At 36.3% G+C, this 18804-nt stretch overlaps 2 protein-coding genes across 2 annotated transcripts; one reads left to right on the forward strand and one right to left on the reverse strand.

Annotated features, from left to right (window-relative positions):
• Positions 3692-4655, forward strand: LOC110266843. Its single transcript, XM_021111878.1, has 3 exons — positions 3692-4057; positions 4142-4367; positions 4459-4655. The coding sequence occupies exons 1-3, from the start codon at positions 3692-3694 to the stop codon at positions 4653-4655; spliced, it is 789 nt and encodes a 262-aa protein (XP_020967537.1).
• On the reverse strand, positions 12939-16173 carry LOC107618729 (vesicle-associated protein 2-2). The gene is made up of 7 exons (XM_016320867.2): positions 15882-16173; positions 15476-15756; positions 14986-15056; positions 14813-14894; positions 14159-14274; positions 13883-14053; positions 12939-13484 (listed from the first exon to the last, which is right to left on the reverse strand). Exons 2-7 carry the CDS (start codon positions 15525-15527, stop codon positions 12939-12941), a joined length of 1038 nt encoding a protein of 345 aa, XP_016176353.1. The 5' UTR covers positions 15528-15756; positions 15882-16173.

Consider the following 18804-nt stretch of genomic DNA (forward strand, 5'->3'; position numbering starts at 1 on the left):
TTTGCAATTAAAATTTGAAATTAGAAAAGATAAGATTAAGAATTTAAAAAGATTTGAAAAATATTTTAAAAAGATAAGATTTTGAAAAAGATTTTTAAGATTTTGAAAAAAGTATGATAAGATTTTGAAAAAGATAAGATTTTTGAAAAAGATGTCAATTTTAGTTTTGAAAATATTTGATTTTTGAAAACTTGACAACTAAGATATGATAAGATAAAAATTTAAAATTAAAAATCTGAATTTTTATTTTGAAATTTTCGAAAATAATGTAAAAAGATAAGAAAATATATTTTTTATTTTTGAATTTTATGATGAAAGAGAAAAATAGAAAAAAGACACAACTTAAAATTTTTAGATCTAGTGCACCCAAATTTTTTAAAATTTGGAGGAAAACACAAGGGGACACCAAACTTAAAAATTTTAAGATCAAGACACATACAAGACTCAAGAACACTTTAAAGACTCACAAGAACACAAAGAACAAAATTTAAAGACTCAAAGAACTCAAGAATATTTAAATGAACACCAAACTTAAAATTTTTAGAAAACTAAAACAAAATTTTCGAAAAACACAAGAAAATAAATAAGAAAATACCAAACTTAAAAATTGAAACAAGATTTAAACAAAAAAAAATTATTTTTGAAAAATTTTTTGAAAGAAGGACTCAAAGAGAATGCTTAGGATGCCAAAAATAAACTATATGAAAAAGGTTTTTGAAAAGTTTTAAAATTTTTGTAATTGAAGAGAATGAACATGCAGGATTCAAACCAAGAACAAAGATTAAACAAAGAAAAGAAAAATAATTTTGAAAAGGGTTTTGAAATTTTCGAAAATTTGAAGAAGAAGAAGAAGAAGAAAATAAAAATAAAGGACTTTAATAAAAGTTATACTCTTGCAAAAATCAAAGACTCAACAAGAACATAAATTGAATAAAGAAAAGCAAAATATTTTTGAAAAAGATTTTTTAAAATTTTTGATAATAAGAAGAAAATAAAAGTAGAAGAGCTAACAAAATTAAAAAGTACCTGATCTAAGGAGCGAGACAATCCTTCAGTTTGTCCAAACTTAACAATCCCCGGCAACGGCGCCAAAAACTTGGTGCGCGTGTACGCAAACCCCCACACTGTTCATACAGCAGCAGTACCAGCAAGTGCACTGGGTCGTCCAAGTAATACCTGAGCGAGTCAGGGTCGATCCCACGAGGATTGTGGCTTGAAGCAAGCAATGGTTGTCTTGCAGGTCTTAGTCAGGCAGAATCAGAAGTTGTTGGATTAAGTATATGGAGTTGGATGAAGTATCATGAAACTATGAAAGGAATACTGAATTGTAATAAAGTTAAAGCAGTAATAGAAATTATATGCTGGGATTAGAGTTGAGAGTCGTAGTTACTTTGTCTTTCTGAATAAAATCTGGTATTACTGTCTTCCTTGCTTGTGAATGATCTTCCTCTATGGCAGGCTGTATGTGATCAAAGCTATTGCCCGTGGTCATTGATCAAACCCAAGTAGACGCGGGTGTTTGTCAGGCACGTTCGTCTTAGTGTGATGAACAGAGCTAATTTGTTAGATCAAACTGTTCATCACGATGAAGATCGGATATACATCTTAGAGATAGATCAAACACGGATCGAAGAAGAAATAGTAATACTTTTATTAATTCATAAGACTCAGCAGGGCTCCTCCCCTCAACCTATGAGGTTTAGAAACTCATACTGATGTGAACAACAATGGTAAATGTGTATGATGGTAAAATGTGATGTAAAAGTTCTTAATATCATAAATAAAATCCCTTAGGTAGTGTTTGTTTGCAGAGACTAAAACTGATACTGGGGGACAAGGACTCAGTATTGTGTTTGTTGAGGTAGAGACTAGCACTGAAAATTGTGTCTCTGTCTCAATAATTTGAGTATTTCAGTGCTTCAAAAATTTGGGGACACTAGAGACTGGGACAGAGACAGAACTTCAACCAATTCTTTTATCACTAAAATATCCCTAATGTAATTATGTAATGCCAACATTACCCTTTGCAAATCTCAAATTAGGGCTCGAGTATATTGCCAGCCACTCGAGGACATCTTCTCTTTCTTGCTTGAAGGAGGTGTTGATCGGCGTCCAGAGTGAAAGGAGAAGCCACCGCGCCGGACGAAGAACTTGAAGGTAAGCCGTTGGCACTTCCCACGTCCTCTTCCGAGCCTTCCATTTTGGTGATGTGTTGTTGCTTCCTCACATATTTGGTGGTCCGACGAAGCTACTGGAGGGAAGCTTCGGTGTCGGTGTGGAGGCCATCTGGGAGTTGTTGCGAGCACAGCTTCGTGTATCCAGGTTAGTTAAGCTCATTTTCTTTGATCTGGGTTGTGGTGTCTTCAATTGGTGTGTTATCCAGTTCGTATGAAGGGGTTCGGTTGTGAATCATTTTGTGGCTTATGCTCTGTTTGTGGTTTACTGGGTTTGGGAAGTGGGAGAAGAAGGTTGAAGTGGATTGAATGATTTATTTACTGTTTAGGGGTCCTGAAAAAGGCATAGTAAGAATTGAACATAGAGGATTATTCATTGAAACAAGCTGTGTAGAAGGTTAACCACCACAAATTGCATGGTCAATTCGAATTTATGCATGTGTTCAGTGTTTATCTAATTCATGAATGCAATTGAAAGACAGTGCACGTTGTATATGACAAATAGAATCCATTTTTTATGTTGTAATTAGGTTTTCATAGTTCGTGACAACTGACAATGTATGAAGTTGTGTCCATGGTTGTGATGTGTTTATTTTTTGTGAATCTGATGCTATGTTTGTAGTTAGGGAAGAAATGAAATGAATGACGGAATCCTAATTGAGAAGCTGTCATTGCTTTGTTGTCAACCATGCTTTTCGTAAAAATCCCAATGCCCAAACTGCATACTCCCTGTAAAGTTTTGTCTTTCATATTCTTGAAGTTAATAAAAATGTATGGTAACCATTTGTTAGGAAGAAAGCACGTGATTAATAAATAAATGGTAAGGAAAATTCTGAAGTTGTGTAATTAGTTATGTATAGAGGAACACTACTTTTATTCTTGCAATTGATAATTTTGTATATCCTCTTGTACTTTTCCCTCTCTATTTCGTTGTTTTAAGCTGATTGACTGGTTTAAGAGACTATCTACCCTAGGTCAGGTTCTGCATCATGAGTTTAGTTTCTATTTTTAAATGATAGTAAATAATCGAAATGTATGCCAATTTCTCTAATATTTTGACCTGAAAGGATTTTTAGTAAGTAGGTTAGCTACCGTTCATGTGTAATAGATAATTTTGGGCATGATTATATGGTAATATTACTCACAGTTGAATGTGCATGCAAATTACGTGATTAATTGTATTGTTGGTAGTTTATAGTTAGTTTAAGAGTGTAAATAATGTTTTACTTTCTATTTTATTTTCCCTGAGACCTTAAAATTTGCGCATAGAAATATTTTATTATTGAGCAGCCATTCCCTGTTTGGGATTTATTAAGAGTTGTTTGGAAAGTTTATGCCTTTTTTTTATGAAACGATTTTGTTAGGAAGAAATGGATCGGTCGGAAATTATTAAGCGATGCGTGTCTTTTTATGAAGAGACGAGATCCAACCATGAAGAAAGAATGTTGTTCTTTGTGCTTACGCTGTTTGTTTACTTTAGGGGTAGAACTAGTGGCCGACTATCGTTAGGGGGAAGAATGAATAGTAGAATTAGACGTGAGGCCTTAGAGCGTATTGTTGGTGAGGGTGATAGGAATTGTATCTGGGAGTTGAGAATGAACACAAATGCCTTTGCTAACTTGTGTGAGTTGCTGCAAGTTCAGGGAGGACTTACAGAGGATGGTCATGTAAGCCTGCCGGAGCAGGTTGCGACCTTTTTAATTATCTTAGCGCATCACAAGAAAAACCGTAGTCTACAGGTTAGATTTTGTAGGTCCGGCGAGACAGTTAGCAAGTATTTTAATAAAGTTTTGAAGGTTATAATACGGATTCAAGGGATGTTGTTCGCGAAGGCTACACCAGTTGCTGAGGACTGTGTTGACCCGACATGGCGAAGGTTTAAGGTAGACCTTATTCGATGTTCTGTGTGATTGATGTTTATCTGATGGATTCTCTATCTGAATATGATAGCCTTCTATGGATGGTAGGGTTGCTTGGGAGCATTAGATGGCACTTACATAGAGGTGACAGTCCCGGAGTCTGAGAAGGCAAGGTACCGCACAAGAAAGGGTAAAATATGCACCAACATGTTAGGAGTGTGTAACCGGGAGATGGGTTTTGTGTACGTACTCAGTGGATGGGAGGGTTCGGCATCTGATTCACGAGTACTTCGCGATGCAATAACTCGTCGTAATAGTCTTAAGATACCCCACGGTAATTCTGCCATGTCTAGAGTTAAGTATATACAACTAGATTGAGTTCATGATAGCTATCATCTTACGTTGTTTGCGTTATTTGTGCATAGGTAATTACTATTTAGTTGATGCTGGCTACACAAATGGTCCGGGGTTTCTTGCACCGTATAGAGGGACTCGATATCATGTAAGAGAGTGGGCCCAGGGAGCACGTGCACCGCGCAACTACCAAGAATATTTTAACCGGGTACACTCGTCTGCAAGGAATATCATTGAGCGATGCTTTGGTTTGCTGAAGAAGCGCTAGTCCATCTTAAGGAGCCCTAGCTTTTATCCCGTAAAGACGCAATTTCAAATAATTATTGCCTGTTGTTTGCTGCAAAATTTCATTCGAAAGAGTATGGAAATGGACCCGGAGGAGGAAGGTAGCATTTTGGATGAATTTACGCCCGATGGAGATGAGGAACAGCATGGAATGATCGATGTGGTCGAAAACACGAACGAGTGGAGTCACTGGCGTGACAACATAGCACATGAGATGTATGAAGAGTGGCGTGCAAGTCGTACGGAGTAGCGTTGTGTGTTTTAGGGATGTTGTAAGGACGGCAAGTGAATTTGTATGAATAGTAGAGTGTTGAGACATTGTAAAAGCACATTCTTTAATTTTCGACTACTGTGTGTTTGTGCTGTTGTTTGCTGTTTTATTTCTGTTTGTCGTGGCAACGACCAGTGTTGTAATAATTAAACTACTTGTGTATTTTTTCCTGATTTCATTTCTTATGGCATAGACCAGTTTTACTAATTTTTGGATATGTCTAACTCTTTGGTAATCCGTTTGTGTGGTTTGATGGCATATTTTATTACCTTTGCAAAATACATGTTATTCTAACTTAACTTATTAATTAGGGTTTTAATTAGCTTAATCTTGGAAGCAAGAAATGGAGAACAAGCGAATGTGGAGTGATGAAGAGACACTGGCCTTTGTTGGCTTCATGGAGGAGTTTGTCGTTGACAGTCAGAGGGCTGACTGTGGGCAGTTTAAACCGGGAACATTCGAGAAGCTGGCTTTGAAGATGTTGGAGGCTTTCCCTGGTTGTACACTGACCGCGAAGCATTGCAAGAATAAGCACAAGCGGCTCAAGGAGAAGTACTAGTACGCCGCTGATATGCTTGCTTGTAGCGGATTCGGATGGAACAACGAGAAAGAATGTGTAGAGGTTGACAGTAAAGACGTCCTTGATGCCTGGTTGAAGGTGCGTGTGTTTTAGGAATTCCGTTGGGTGGTTGCCATTTTTGTGTTAATTTAGTATAACTGTTTGACCAGGGGGTTATAATTTAATCATTCATGCTTGGTTATAATTTAATCAAAAAAATGCTAATATCCGTTTTAAGATTTTCATTTCGTACTTCTTCCATCAAAATATAATCCATTCAATTCAAACCTAATCACCTTCTACCAAATAGTAATGAATATTACACATATATGACACTTTATAAAAGTATATTATGTTGTTGGTTCACCCTAATTAGTTTGTTTTCTTTGATCCCGAGATATGGCAATGAAATTAACGAACCAAGCTAATAGGATTAACTATTCAGATATTGTTGCACTGTGACATATCAGCCACTTGTAACAGAAAAATGTTTGAGTTTTAGTTCTTAAAAAGGTTATCAAAAGATTTGTTGCAAGGTGAGTAATTAGCCACTTGTAAAAGGAAAATGTTTCAGTTTTACTTGTTAACAAGGTTTTCAAAAGACTTCCTGAATAGTGAGTAATTATCACGTCCCCATACCTTAACCTCTTCCTTTCATGTTTTCTTTTGGACGCTATTTATGCATTGTGCCACTTTTGTGCATAACCATTTTTAGCACTTTGATTTTGCATCCGGTTCATAAGCATTTGTAACCATTTGTAATTATGTTATTTCCTAAACATTACTAATTCCGGTGTACATGTTTCGCAGGCACATCCTACCAAGTTCTACACTCCTGGCAAGCCATTTTCTTTGTTTCACCGGCTGGAAGGTATCTTTGGCAGGGATAGAGCCACGGGAGCCGGGGCCGTAAGTGGCTTCGATGCGGAGGAGCAGGTTAACGAGGAGACCGACGACACCGCTGCTGGCTTTGATCAGTCTGAGATGTCTCCACCTCCAGACCAAGAGGGATTTGCAGCAACACAAGGACAAGCATCACATTCTGAGGCTGGGGCGACCGCCGGAAGCACAAGGCTATGCGGGAGGAAGAGAAAACAAGTTGATGTACTGGAGAGGATGGCCGACCAGATTCAGCAATCATCGGCTGACCAGCGCAAGAATGCCCAGCTGATAGCTGATGCCATTGTTGGTGTGAACGAGAAGTGGAAGGTTGGCGAGAAGCTCACACAGCTTGGATTCGGTGATGACGAGGTCGTCAGGGCGATTCTAAAGTTTGCCGAGAGTCCTAATGTGTATGCACATTTCTGGGGCTTGTCAGATTCACAAATGATTGCGCTTGTGCGTTCCATTATATGAAGTACAAGACTAGTTAAGTTTATTAACAGTGTATTCTGGTATTAACCATGGTTAAGGGTGTTAACTTTTTGAGTCTTAGGTCTTAGGATTTAAGAACATTGTCATGTGTAACACGGTCACAGTTTGGTACCCTTTTGTGTGTTGCTATGTTATCGTTCCTTAACTATGTAATTTCCTTTGTTTTGCTCTTTTTTGGATGAATACCATGGTGGGTGATTATCAAGCTTAACAAGTTCCTCCATTTTCCATGCACATTAATTTGTACTACGATTTAACTTACAACGATTACATCCTAGTGAGTCTAGAAAATCTGTTTTATTTCTTTTCAATAGAAATAGTGTTATCCATCTCACGCATAAGCAAAATGTTTATACATTTGGCAGCCAAATGCCTTCCTCAGAACTACATTATGATTGTCAAAATACATATCCACTTATACAAAGAGAGGTGAAATTTCTCTCACAGGCAAAAATGGGCTTGACACAATGTTGGTTCAAAATATGAATTCCTTCCATCTTTTATACCAAGTATGTGCTATATTTATTACAATTTCTGAATTCCCTATTTGACTTCGAAGGCCATACTACAACTTACACAATACTACAATGATCAACACAACATAAAAAAGGGAAACAAGAAGTTGAACGCACATTAGAAACTTTAGATACACAACTTCAGCATTAATTCTTTCCACTCGTTCGCTCGGCTTAAAATCAAAGTTAGGCTGAGAAGATCGATCATCTCCGGAGTCAGAAGGCTTGACATTTGGGCCTGCCCATCTAAACTATCCACATTGCCTTGTTGGACACGCGTAGTACTTTCTTCCCGGGTTGGCCACGCTATTTGAAACTTGTAATGGTGCTCGTAACCCACAATCACAAAACCGGTCTCCCGTTATGTTCCCGCTGCCGTACGTACCACTTGTTGATCTACGACTTGAGGAAGCCATTACTAACCACCCTACACATTTAACAGTAACTGAAACAATTTTAATGTACTTCACACAACATATAACAGAAGCAGACGACTCACATATGAAACAACCAACGATGATTCAAATGAAACACATGCAGAATTGTAACACAAATTTTTTGGTTGCAATATCATGTCTCTGTACCAGTTCTTATGATTTTTTTAAAAAACAGCAACAACGTTTCTTAGCACAGTTTCAGCATCCACACATACTATATCATCAACACTGCTGTATACTTGTATGCCAGGTTCCACTGATTCAGAAATTTTTAACTGAATCACCATTCAGAAACAGCAGGTTACATTATAACAACATTCAATACGGTCAACCACTTACAATCACCATCATGTAACAAGACAGGAACAAATCCTTTGTAGGAGGGTCTATTATTAGTCACCAAAATATTTCCACTTTGCGCAATTACAATGTCTATACAGTTTCTACAAGATAGTTTGCATAAACACTCCCAACCATATACAACAACAAATTAATACACAGGCACACACAAAAAGGCTCTTGCTAACAACTGCACTACGAACAATTGCTACGAAGCAAAAGGGACAAACTCATTGAAACCACAAATTTTGTAATTCTAAAAAACTTAATACATACAAAAATTCAAGGCATGCAGTGTGCCTAGTGCATTATTTAGGTAAATTACTTGCTACTACACTTAGCAGTAAAGTATGGTCACAGAACAGTCCCTACTCTGAATTGCATTAAATTGCAAGACAATTACATGAACCAACAGAACCAAGTACAGGATACATCTTACGAGGATCTTTCAACTACAGCAAAACGGGCTAACAGCTACTTTCGTTGCAAACATGTCACAAAGAATTACAAGCAAAATTCTACAATAACTTGCATTTCAATTGTTAACTGTGTCACCTCTCATTTGGCAAAGTTCAAATAAAAAAATTTGACTACACATCAACACTATATGATGAGTGATTAAACCAGGAAGATGGTTAAGTGGACAAATAAATCAATAACTCAAATTTAACAGGTTATTTAACTGATAAAAGGTTAATTTTTTCATACTTGCTGGAACATGTACCTGTTCAATTAACCTCACTTCTCCTCTCAGCAGAGATAATATTCGCCAGCAGAAATCCAATTTCACAGTCCAACATACATACACGAAATACCATTGGAAGACATATCTGAGCAAGTTTTCACAGCAACTCCTGAGAAATGCGTTCACTCAATAATTCAATTTCTAAATTCTATCCTATTTTTGGCAAATTGTTGACAGGTCTGAACAGAGAAGCCGAAATTAAATATCAAGTAGTTAACGTTTCTGAGAAACGAGCAAAACATAAAAGACAGGAATGCAAGCAAAAGGTACCTCACAAACGGCGACGACCTTGGGCATAGCTACGGCTCCGTCGCGACGCACACCCTCAACTTTCTATTCGGCAGCGGCGGCTCAAAACAGTTGGCGCTTCCGGGTCCACCCAGCCGAACCCCGCAACACTCCCCACGGGCCGTCATCAATCGGACGCAACACCGGTGAAAACCTGGGGTCCAAGCGGCGGGGGCTCCGGATCCAGCCTCAGTTGCCCGCAGAGGAGAGCAGGAACGGTGGCTACCAGGAGAAAGGGGGTGAGGGTGCCACTATCGAAAACGAAATCGTTTTTGGGGGGAGGTGGAGGGTTAGGGTTCTTTGCTGATATTAAAGGGCATTTTAGTAAGTTTCCAAATTTAGTCTTCAATTTTTACTTCAAACCAAACACGATACTGGGACATAACTCAGTCTTGTACACCATCACACCAAACACAATACTATACTTATTTCTGTCTCTGTCTCTTGGTCTCTGTCTCTCTGTCTCTGTCTCTCTGTCTCAGTCTTGCAAACAAACGCTACCTTAAATACTAACTAATGACTAGTAAGGGTACAACAGTATTTTTAGTGCTAAAATCCACTTCTGGGGCCCACTTGGTGAGTGTTCGGGCTGAGCTTGATGAGATCCACGTGCTATGAGGTCTTTTGGATGTGGAATGCCAGCTAGGGAGTCATCTCTGGGCATTTGGACATTGGGCTCTGCTTCCTTGGGCGCTGGACGCCAGAAAAGGGCAAGAAGCTGGCGTTGGACACCAGTTTTGGGCCTTCTATTCTACAACAACGTATAAACTATTACACATTTCTGGAAATATCTGAAAGTTAGCTTTCCATAGCCGTTGAGAATGCTCCATTTGGACTTCTGTAGCTCTAGAAAATCTCTTCCGAGTGCAATGAGGTCAAATCTGGACAGCATCTGCAGTGCTTGCTCTGTCTCTGGATCAGACTTCTGCTCCAGCTCCTCAAATTCAGCCAGAAAACACCTGAAATGGTGCAAAAACACACAAACTTAAAGAGAAATTCAAAAATGTGAATTTAATACTAAAACCTCTAAAAACTTAATGAAAACTAAGTAAAAATATATGACAACTATGCCAAAAAGCATATAAAATATCCGCTCATCAATAGTGCTGAGATAATACCCATACACATATATTCTCGAAGCTGTAAAATAGTCGATAAAGGACCTCGCCAACTCCTCGAAACAAGATCTTAAACCTGCAGGTATCTTAGAAAACCAAAGTAAAGCAGCACCATCTAAAAAAGTAGGAAATGATCGACAAAGTATGGGGTCAGAGGCACCGTTAAAGAACATCATGGATTGGAACTTCTTGAGGTGTATACGGGGATCTCCGAACCCTTCATATGGCTTGAGTGCCATTGGCAAGACAAAATTCTTCGGCGTCTGATATTTGACAATCTCTTCCGAGAAAGGGTTGTCAATCGTCAGTCTTTCTTTTGGTGGGGTAACCTCCTGGGAACCAGAGTCTTGTGGATGTATACCATTTGAAGTCGTACTCTTGGGATCCTCCGTATTCGATTTCCTGTTCTGAGATGCTTCGAAAAGGTCGGCCATTCTCTTAACCTCGGCCAGAAGGGTACCATTCATGGCTACCAACTCGTCATTAGTTGGAGGGGGGTCTGAGGTATGCCGTCATCAGCCATGATCCTACAAAAAAGTTGGAAATAATAAAGTGCGCGTGGAGGTCAAATTAAGTTTCGGGTCCCACGGTGGACGCCAAATGTTCTGCTCCGGCTGTAGTACCGCCGACTTGTAGTTTTAGCTCGGGGCAAAATATAGCTCGGATCCTTGGAACTTGTCAATCCTTCCACCAGCCAACACGTCGGAGGGAGGACCTGCACAAAGCACTCCAACGATCAAGTCAATAGAATTTCTAAGGGAGTAAAGTGGGAACCTTGCGGTAGCTTTTTTCTTCTGTTTTCGTTGCTTGTCCTTGGATCAGAGGTCGTATGTTATTTTATAGATGATTAACATGGTGGTGCTTGGTAACGGCTTCATGATTGTTAGCTTTGTTTGTTACGTAGTTGGAGATCTTTTTAGTATTTAAAATCGTACCAAGATTGTTTCGTACAAGTAGGGTATACCCGAGGTTCGAGTTTATAACGGTTAGACCGAGGTTTTACTTGGTATAGTCCACATGGTATTTTTTATTACAGAACCGTTAATGACATACTGATGAGATAGACTCACAATTATCATATTGGACTCTGTGATGACTATCTGATGTAATAATTAAAATTTTTTAACCTCAATTTATTCCTAATCTTGCATGACAATCATCAGTTTATATAGCACGCTATTAATGTGGTACTGTGACAAAAATAGAGTCAAGGACTAACTTAAATCACTGATGCTAAGTTGGGGAATAAAATTGATTGAATTAAGACTTTGAAGACCAGATTAAAGTGCCAGTGTAACTTTAAGAACCAAATTGCATATGTTAACGAAAATTGATGTTCCCGATTTATTTTCTTGAAAGAAGAAAAACTAATCTTCTCCTCAGCCGCAGAAATGAATGAAGCGTTTCAAAGGAGAAATGTTACCTAACTCTCTTTTTACCTTCAGTTATGCTACTTGTTTTTTTTTTTTAATTATTATTATTATTCAAACAGTTATGTTACTTGTTGATAAAGCTATTTGTGGCTTTCCCTTCATTTTCTTTTTTGCAAGTTGTCCATGTTTATAGTTTATACCCGACTATATTCAATTCTCAGTTTAAGAAATGAATATATTACTATCTTCGAAAACAAAAACAAAACTTATATATACAATGCATATTTAACTTATTTAAAATTTATGATAATCAACTAGGGAGCCATAATGTAGCATTAGGCACCAAATATGAATATCATAAATGAAGCAATGTTGGAGAATTAATTTTCACATTTGATAGAGTTGAAGCTTGTTTTGTGAATAATTAAGTAGCTTGTGACGAATACAGTCCCGAGAGTGTAACACCCTATGATATACGGATATTGACACAGATATGGGACACGACACGACATAGGACACGTCGATACGCGAATTTTAAAATTTTAGATGACACGGAAACACGCATACATATAAAATATAAAGTATTTTTTAGATAAATCGTAATGATATTTTAATATTTTATTGATATTAAAATATAAATTAAATTTTTAATTATTTTTAATGTCTTATTTTAATTATATCAAGTATTTAAAATATTTTTTTATTTTAATAAATAATAATATATATTATATCTAAATTTATTTAAGAATATATGTTAAGAATAAGACTGGACACGCTGACACGTGATGGTATTTAGGTGTGTCCAGGCGTGTCCGGAGAAGAATTTTTTATTTTTTTATTAAGACACAGTTGGACATAGCAGACACGCGTATCAGACGAGTGTCGGAGAGTGTCATGTCCGAAAAGTGTCCAACACGCAGACACGACAACTCAGCGAAGTGTCCATGCTTCATAGGCAACACCTCAAACCGAGTTCAAAACTTTACAAGCCCCTTTAAATTGATTCCCCACCCCAAATGTCCCCCCCAAAATAAATAAAAACAAGTGTGTAACCTACCACACTAAACTGGAAAGGCACTAAATAAACATTTGGAACCTCCCAAATGGAAAGAGAAGCCCAAAAAGAGTGGTAAGAGGAGGAATTAATAACTAGTTTCTTTATCTGGTTGCCAGCGAAATTCATATTTGCTTCAACATGCAAGCCTACTACTGGATTGTCATGTCGGAAAGTAGATAGAAAAATTTCATTATATAATGGTAGAATGCCTCACCTCATTTAGTTTTGACTCAAGTCCATCTAGTTTTAGCTTCATCTCTTCAATAGCTTTCACTAATTTCAGCTCCTCTATTCCCTTCACAACTTTTAACTCTGATTCTTTTTCTGGCTTCAATTCCTTTACATTCTTTACTGTTTCCAACTCCAAATCTTTTGACAGTTTTAGCTCGGATTCTTTTTCTGGCTTCAGTTCCTCTACATCCATTACAGATTTCAACTCCTGATCCTTTGACAATAACCGTGCTTCCTTTTCTAGCTTTGGTTCCTCTATATTGTTTATTTTGTTTAAATCCAGAGCTTTTGACACCTTTAATTCTGCTTTCTCTGGCTTCATTCCCTCTACATCCTTGACAATGTTCAGCTTCTCATCTTTTGACACTTTTAATACTGCTGATTCTTCTGGCATCTCTACATCCTTCATAGTTTTCACCTCTATATGCTGTGTTGGCTTAAAATCCTGATCCTCTTCAAGCTTTAGTAACTCTTTGAAAATGTGATGATCTGGATTCTTAAGAGCCTACATATTCAACAAAAAACACTAACAAGTATGAATTGGAATTTTAAAATTGATAATCCATATACATGCACAAAGAGTAACAATATGATAATAGAGTGAACATGTTATAAATTGATTAGAGTAAGGACTAGAGGAAACAAGGAAGGTGAAGAAAGGTCTAAAACAGCCTTAACTGTATGTTATGCAACTGCATGATATATAATTGATAATGTACTTTTCAGATTGGAAGGAAACAATACATAGATAAAAACTAACAAATCCATACAATATGTAATGACTAATGAGAAAAATCAATTATCTTTCTTCAAGGACTTGAAATCTTCACGAGAGAGAAAGAGATGGGTAAAAGGAAATAACATAGACCCAAACATCAGTTAATCAGTTAAGTATTCTCTAACCATGGGTTCTGGGGATTGGATTTCATCGGTAGTATGTTTCTGAAACTTTTCATGATCAAGCCCATTCTTGAAGTCTCCAGTAATAGGAAAGAATTCTGGTGAATTGGGTTTGCTGGTCAGGGATACTTTCAGTTTATTTTCTTCAATGTATCTGCTTCCATCTTTGACAAACTTTATTGTGAAACAGGAGTCAGAAATATGAAAATTTAGAAATTATGATAAAATCTATCAGAGTAGATATCAAGCCTAAGCCTAACTAATATCCGTTATCCGTACCAAGCTGGAAGTAACATCATCACTAGTTGTTTCAGAAGAAACCATTGTGCTTTGGATTAAGAACTTGTCCCTGCACTCCATATCTAAAGGTGCTGACCGTTGAGCTTGCATTGTAACTGTTTGATGCAAAAGTATAAACAGTAAATATTCAACTTGGGGGAAGTGATACACAGAATAAATTATCAAATCTGCAAAATTCATTACCCACTGATAGTTATTGGAAAATGGATATTTCTCAAAAACAAAGTGTTGAGGTTAAATTCTTTGTTCAGAAACTGCTGGCTACCAAGCAAGATTATGTTTGGACCACAACAATTTATAGTCGAAATGCTATTATATGTAATCAAAGAAAACTGTAAACACAAAACATAACCCTATTTGATTCTAGCATAATGTGCTCAATTCAGGTCCACTTAGCATCTATGCAAAAATTTTCCACCAGAATGACTATACTTGCAAGACAGCATTAAATTTGAAGATGAATTCAGGTGAGAAAATTACAAGCAGCCCCCTCCAATACCAACCAGAACAATAAATACTATTATTGAATCCCCCTTACAAGTCACATAAAATCCACTTACACTGACTTAGCATGGCAAAACAAGTCAAAGGGTTTAAAGGAAAAATAACAAACAAAAACAAAAGACAGATTACCAATGAATTCACAAGTAGCTTTAGGTGAAAGAACGCCAACATTAGGCCGCACTGAATATTTCTTAGGGGAAGTTGTCTTCACCTGAAAATAATAGACCAAATCAAAAAATTATTTCTTCATCATTCAATGCCAATAGTGCCAAGGAGTGTGGATCAAAGGAACTTGCTCAGACCTTGAAAGCAACACAGTGGTTGGTGATATTAGTCAACTGAACCGAGCATGAACTTTGCTTCTTCAATTCAACTATGAATTCCAAAAATTAGAATAAAATTAAAAATAGGAAAACAAATTGCCGTATCAGACAATTGATAGCACATGCACAAAAATGAAAACGAAATGAACTATTATTACAGCAAAATCATGAACTTAATTAGCTATATTTGAATGGAAAGACAGGCAGATACGTCAAACTCTAATCACAGACACACAGCATGCATTCTTTGACCAATTTCGAGAGGGAAAAAAATTATCTTCCCCTTAATTTTTTTTTCCCAATTTTTTTTTTTTTATCTTATTTTATTTTTCAACAAAAGTCCTGGTAAGTAGTAAGATTTTGATTATAAACTATTTTAGACATGAAAATAAATTAAATGAAACTACAAGCATCGTTCGCATCAAGCATAAATCCCAATACAGTTTGTATCATAGAGAATTTCACTCACATATGAACTTGAGTTCCTTGGGTTCGATTTCGAGAAGATGCACCTTGCTCATGATTACACCGAAGGACTGTAGTACTCCCAAAACAGAAAAATAAAATAAAATAAAATCGAGATCAAGCAACACCTAAAACGACAGCGTTTCACCGAAATCGTTCACTTCGAGGAAGAAGAAGAAGAAGAAGAAGAAGAAGAAGAAGAAGAAGAAGAAGAAGAAAAGAAGACGAGGTTGGAACGAGTCAAGTAGTCGCAGCTCAGCGAGTCAACTCAACTGAACTCGTCCTCTGTAATAAAAATAAAAATTAAAACAATCTAGATTATTCGATGAACTTAAAGTTCTCAAAATTCAGCGGTATAAAAGTTTTTAAGTTAAGCATTGATATAGAGAAGCAAGAAGCGTAGCACTCACCCGATTCGCAGAGGAAAGAAGAATGAAACTGAAGTAGCTCTAGGAAATTAAAACAAGTAGTGAGTATTTGTTTAACGAAGAATCATGGTTATCAAACGAGAGAATTAAGAAGTGTGATCTTCTTCCTCTTAATGGTGGAGTGAGCTACATAGACTGAGAGAAATTAATTAATGGTGCCGTGTTTGTTGAATTAATAATTAACGAATAATAATAATAATAATAATAATAATAATAATAATAAAGGGCAAGAAAGAAGGATCCGTCGTCCCAGTGTAAAATAAGAACGCTTTTTCTGATTTATAATTTTTAAAAGTAATAATTATATTCGGGAAAAATGGATTATATATTTATGGTGAGAAGGGGGGCGCACGTAGCAAAGCAAGAGGAAAGGGACGTTGTGAAAGGCATGGGTTGTACCGGCAATTTACCGACACGGAGCCAGTTTTGTTGGTTTTCTTTACTTTACAGTTTACACGGCTCGGCGCACTCGCTTAACAACCAACTAGGCAATTACCTTAATATTGCAAATTTGTATAATATTATTCATCCGTAGGTGTTGTGCATCCCCTAACTTTTATGCCTTGTAAATAATTACTTTTAATGTTAGGGTTTCAATCACCTAATTTAGCTAATAAATGATCCAAAGAAACGAATTGGATACTTTCNGACATTCTAAAATTCACTTTTTAAAAAGTATTTTATTTGTTGGTCTTATTTATTGGGGATTAAGATAGGTAAGATTATGCAATTAATCAAATCTTGACATGTAGCATGTTTGCTTTGAGAAAAGAAGAGTTTAACTACAATAATTAAGATAAATACAGTAAATTAGATGGTAAATTTTTTAAATGAATAAACAAACACTAATTATCAATTTTAGTAAATTAGTAAATAATTGCCAAATTTCAAAAAATAATACAATAATTAAAAAAATAGGATAAAAAATTAAAAAATTCAGTGTCTCAATAATAGAAATTATAGCTCCCTGTTACAAAAAAAAAAATTATAGTTTCCTAAAGTGAAGATGAAGAACTAGAATTTCTTCTGTTGTTGCTGGATAAGTATTGGAAGCCACTTGCCTCTAGTTTTTTTGTGAGGAGGTGTTGCCAGAGTTTGTTTTCGAGAGAGTATTTAAGGAGGATCTCGTCAACAGTGAATGTATGTCTTGTCAAAGGCTGACAATCTAGCACAACAACAATTTACTTTAATATAATCTTTATTAATATTTTTGTTACACGATTCTCATCATAATCATCTACACCAGATGTCAGTTAATCACTCGTAGATTAGCATCTAATCACCATTAGCTATTGCAATCTTGGCCACAAGAGATCCACCCATTTTAAAATAATAATATTAAGTGAATAGGCATCCTTTTTTTCATTTGAGTACAAATCGATAATATTACGGTGCATCGTATCTTTTCAACGAAGAGTGAAAATTATCATTTTTTACCAAACAAAAAATTTAAACCCTTTTCATAAATCAAAAAGCAAGAATTCAAAGAAAAACACTCTTTGAAATTTGAAAATAGTAAAGGCATAAAAGAAGCCAACAAAAAAGAAATTAACTACTATAGACAAGCTCTAGAAAGAAGATGTCCTCGATGAGAAATGGATCAGGAAGAAAGGTGGATTGATGGAAAAAAAAAATCAAAGTAGAACACATTCTAATGTTTGAAAATGGAAAAAGCAGAGAAGAAGTCAATAGAAAAAAATTGGTGATAAAAAAAAAGTTTTGGAGGTGAAAAGGTTTCTGATAAGAGTAGTAAGGTTGATGATGCAAAAAATGAAATTGTAGAATGCAGAGAGAAGAACAGAGAATAAGTGAATTGAGAGAAAATCAGAATTAACTATCATGTATTGAACTCACTTCTTTATGTACACGGCATTGCTATTTATAGATGCATAAAGACATATTAAGTAACTGAATTCTGTAACAGAATTTCAGTTATTGACTCAGTTACACATCGTTAACCAAAATCTGTAGCTTCTTGATCTTGATTCTTGACAACCCTCCTCAAACTAAGTGTAGGGGATGAACAAACACGAAGTTTGCCACAAAATTTGAAAAAGAGAGTCATCGATAGTGGCTTGGTAAATATGTCAGCCACCTAATCTGAGGATCGAATATTAGTGACAAATAGTTTCTTTTGTGTAATTTGGTCCCTCATAAAGTGAAGATCTAGCTCGAAATGCTTAGATTTGCTGTGTAAAATTCGATTTGCAGCAAGAAGGCAAGCACTTTGATTGTCACAATAGAGAGTTGGAGCTGTGGTGAGAGAGATATGTAACTCGTGAAGCAGATTTTGTGTCCAAATGACTTCAGATTGAGCTACAGCAATTGCACGAAACTCAGCTTCTGTGCTTGATCGGCTAACGGCACGTTGCTTGTTGCTTTTCCATGCAATCAAGTTTGTTTCTAGGTAGACACAATATCCAGTAACACTTTTTCTATCATCAGCATCTGCTCCCCAATCAGCATCTGAGTGCTCTCCAATGATTGACAGTGGAATTATGCATATATTGACAAATCTTGCTAACAGCAAATGTGAGGTCTGGCCTAGTAAATGTGAGATATTAGAGGGCCCATGCAATAGAACAAAATAATTTTGGATCTTTAAAATGAGATGAATCATTAGCTGACAATTTTGAAGAAGCACCATAGGAGTTGGGGCTGAATTAGCCATAGTTATTTTGATTCTATCAAGTAAGTCAGTGATATATTTCTTTTGATGTAGTAAAATTTGAGAATCATTCACATAATTGGCTTCTAAGCCAAGAAAAAAATTGAATTTGCTAAGGTCTTTAAGAGAGAAAATAGAGTGAAGCTGCTGAATTAATAATTGTAATTTAAAGGAGTTATCTCCAGTTAATAGAATGTCGTCAACATATGCACATAATAGAGTTACAGATGTATTAGT

Source organism: Arachis ipaensis, chromosome B09 (genome assembly GCF_000816755.2).
Source record: "Arachis ipaensis cultivar K30076 chromosome B09, Araip1.1, whole genome shotgun sequence".
Taxonomy (NCBI): Eukaryota; Viridiplantae; Streptophyta; class Magnoliopsida; order Fabales; family Fabaceae; genus Arachis; species Arachis ipaensis.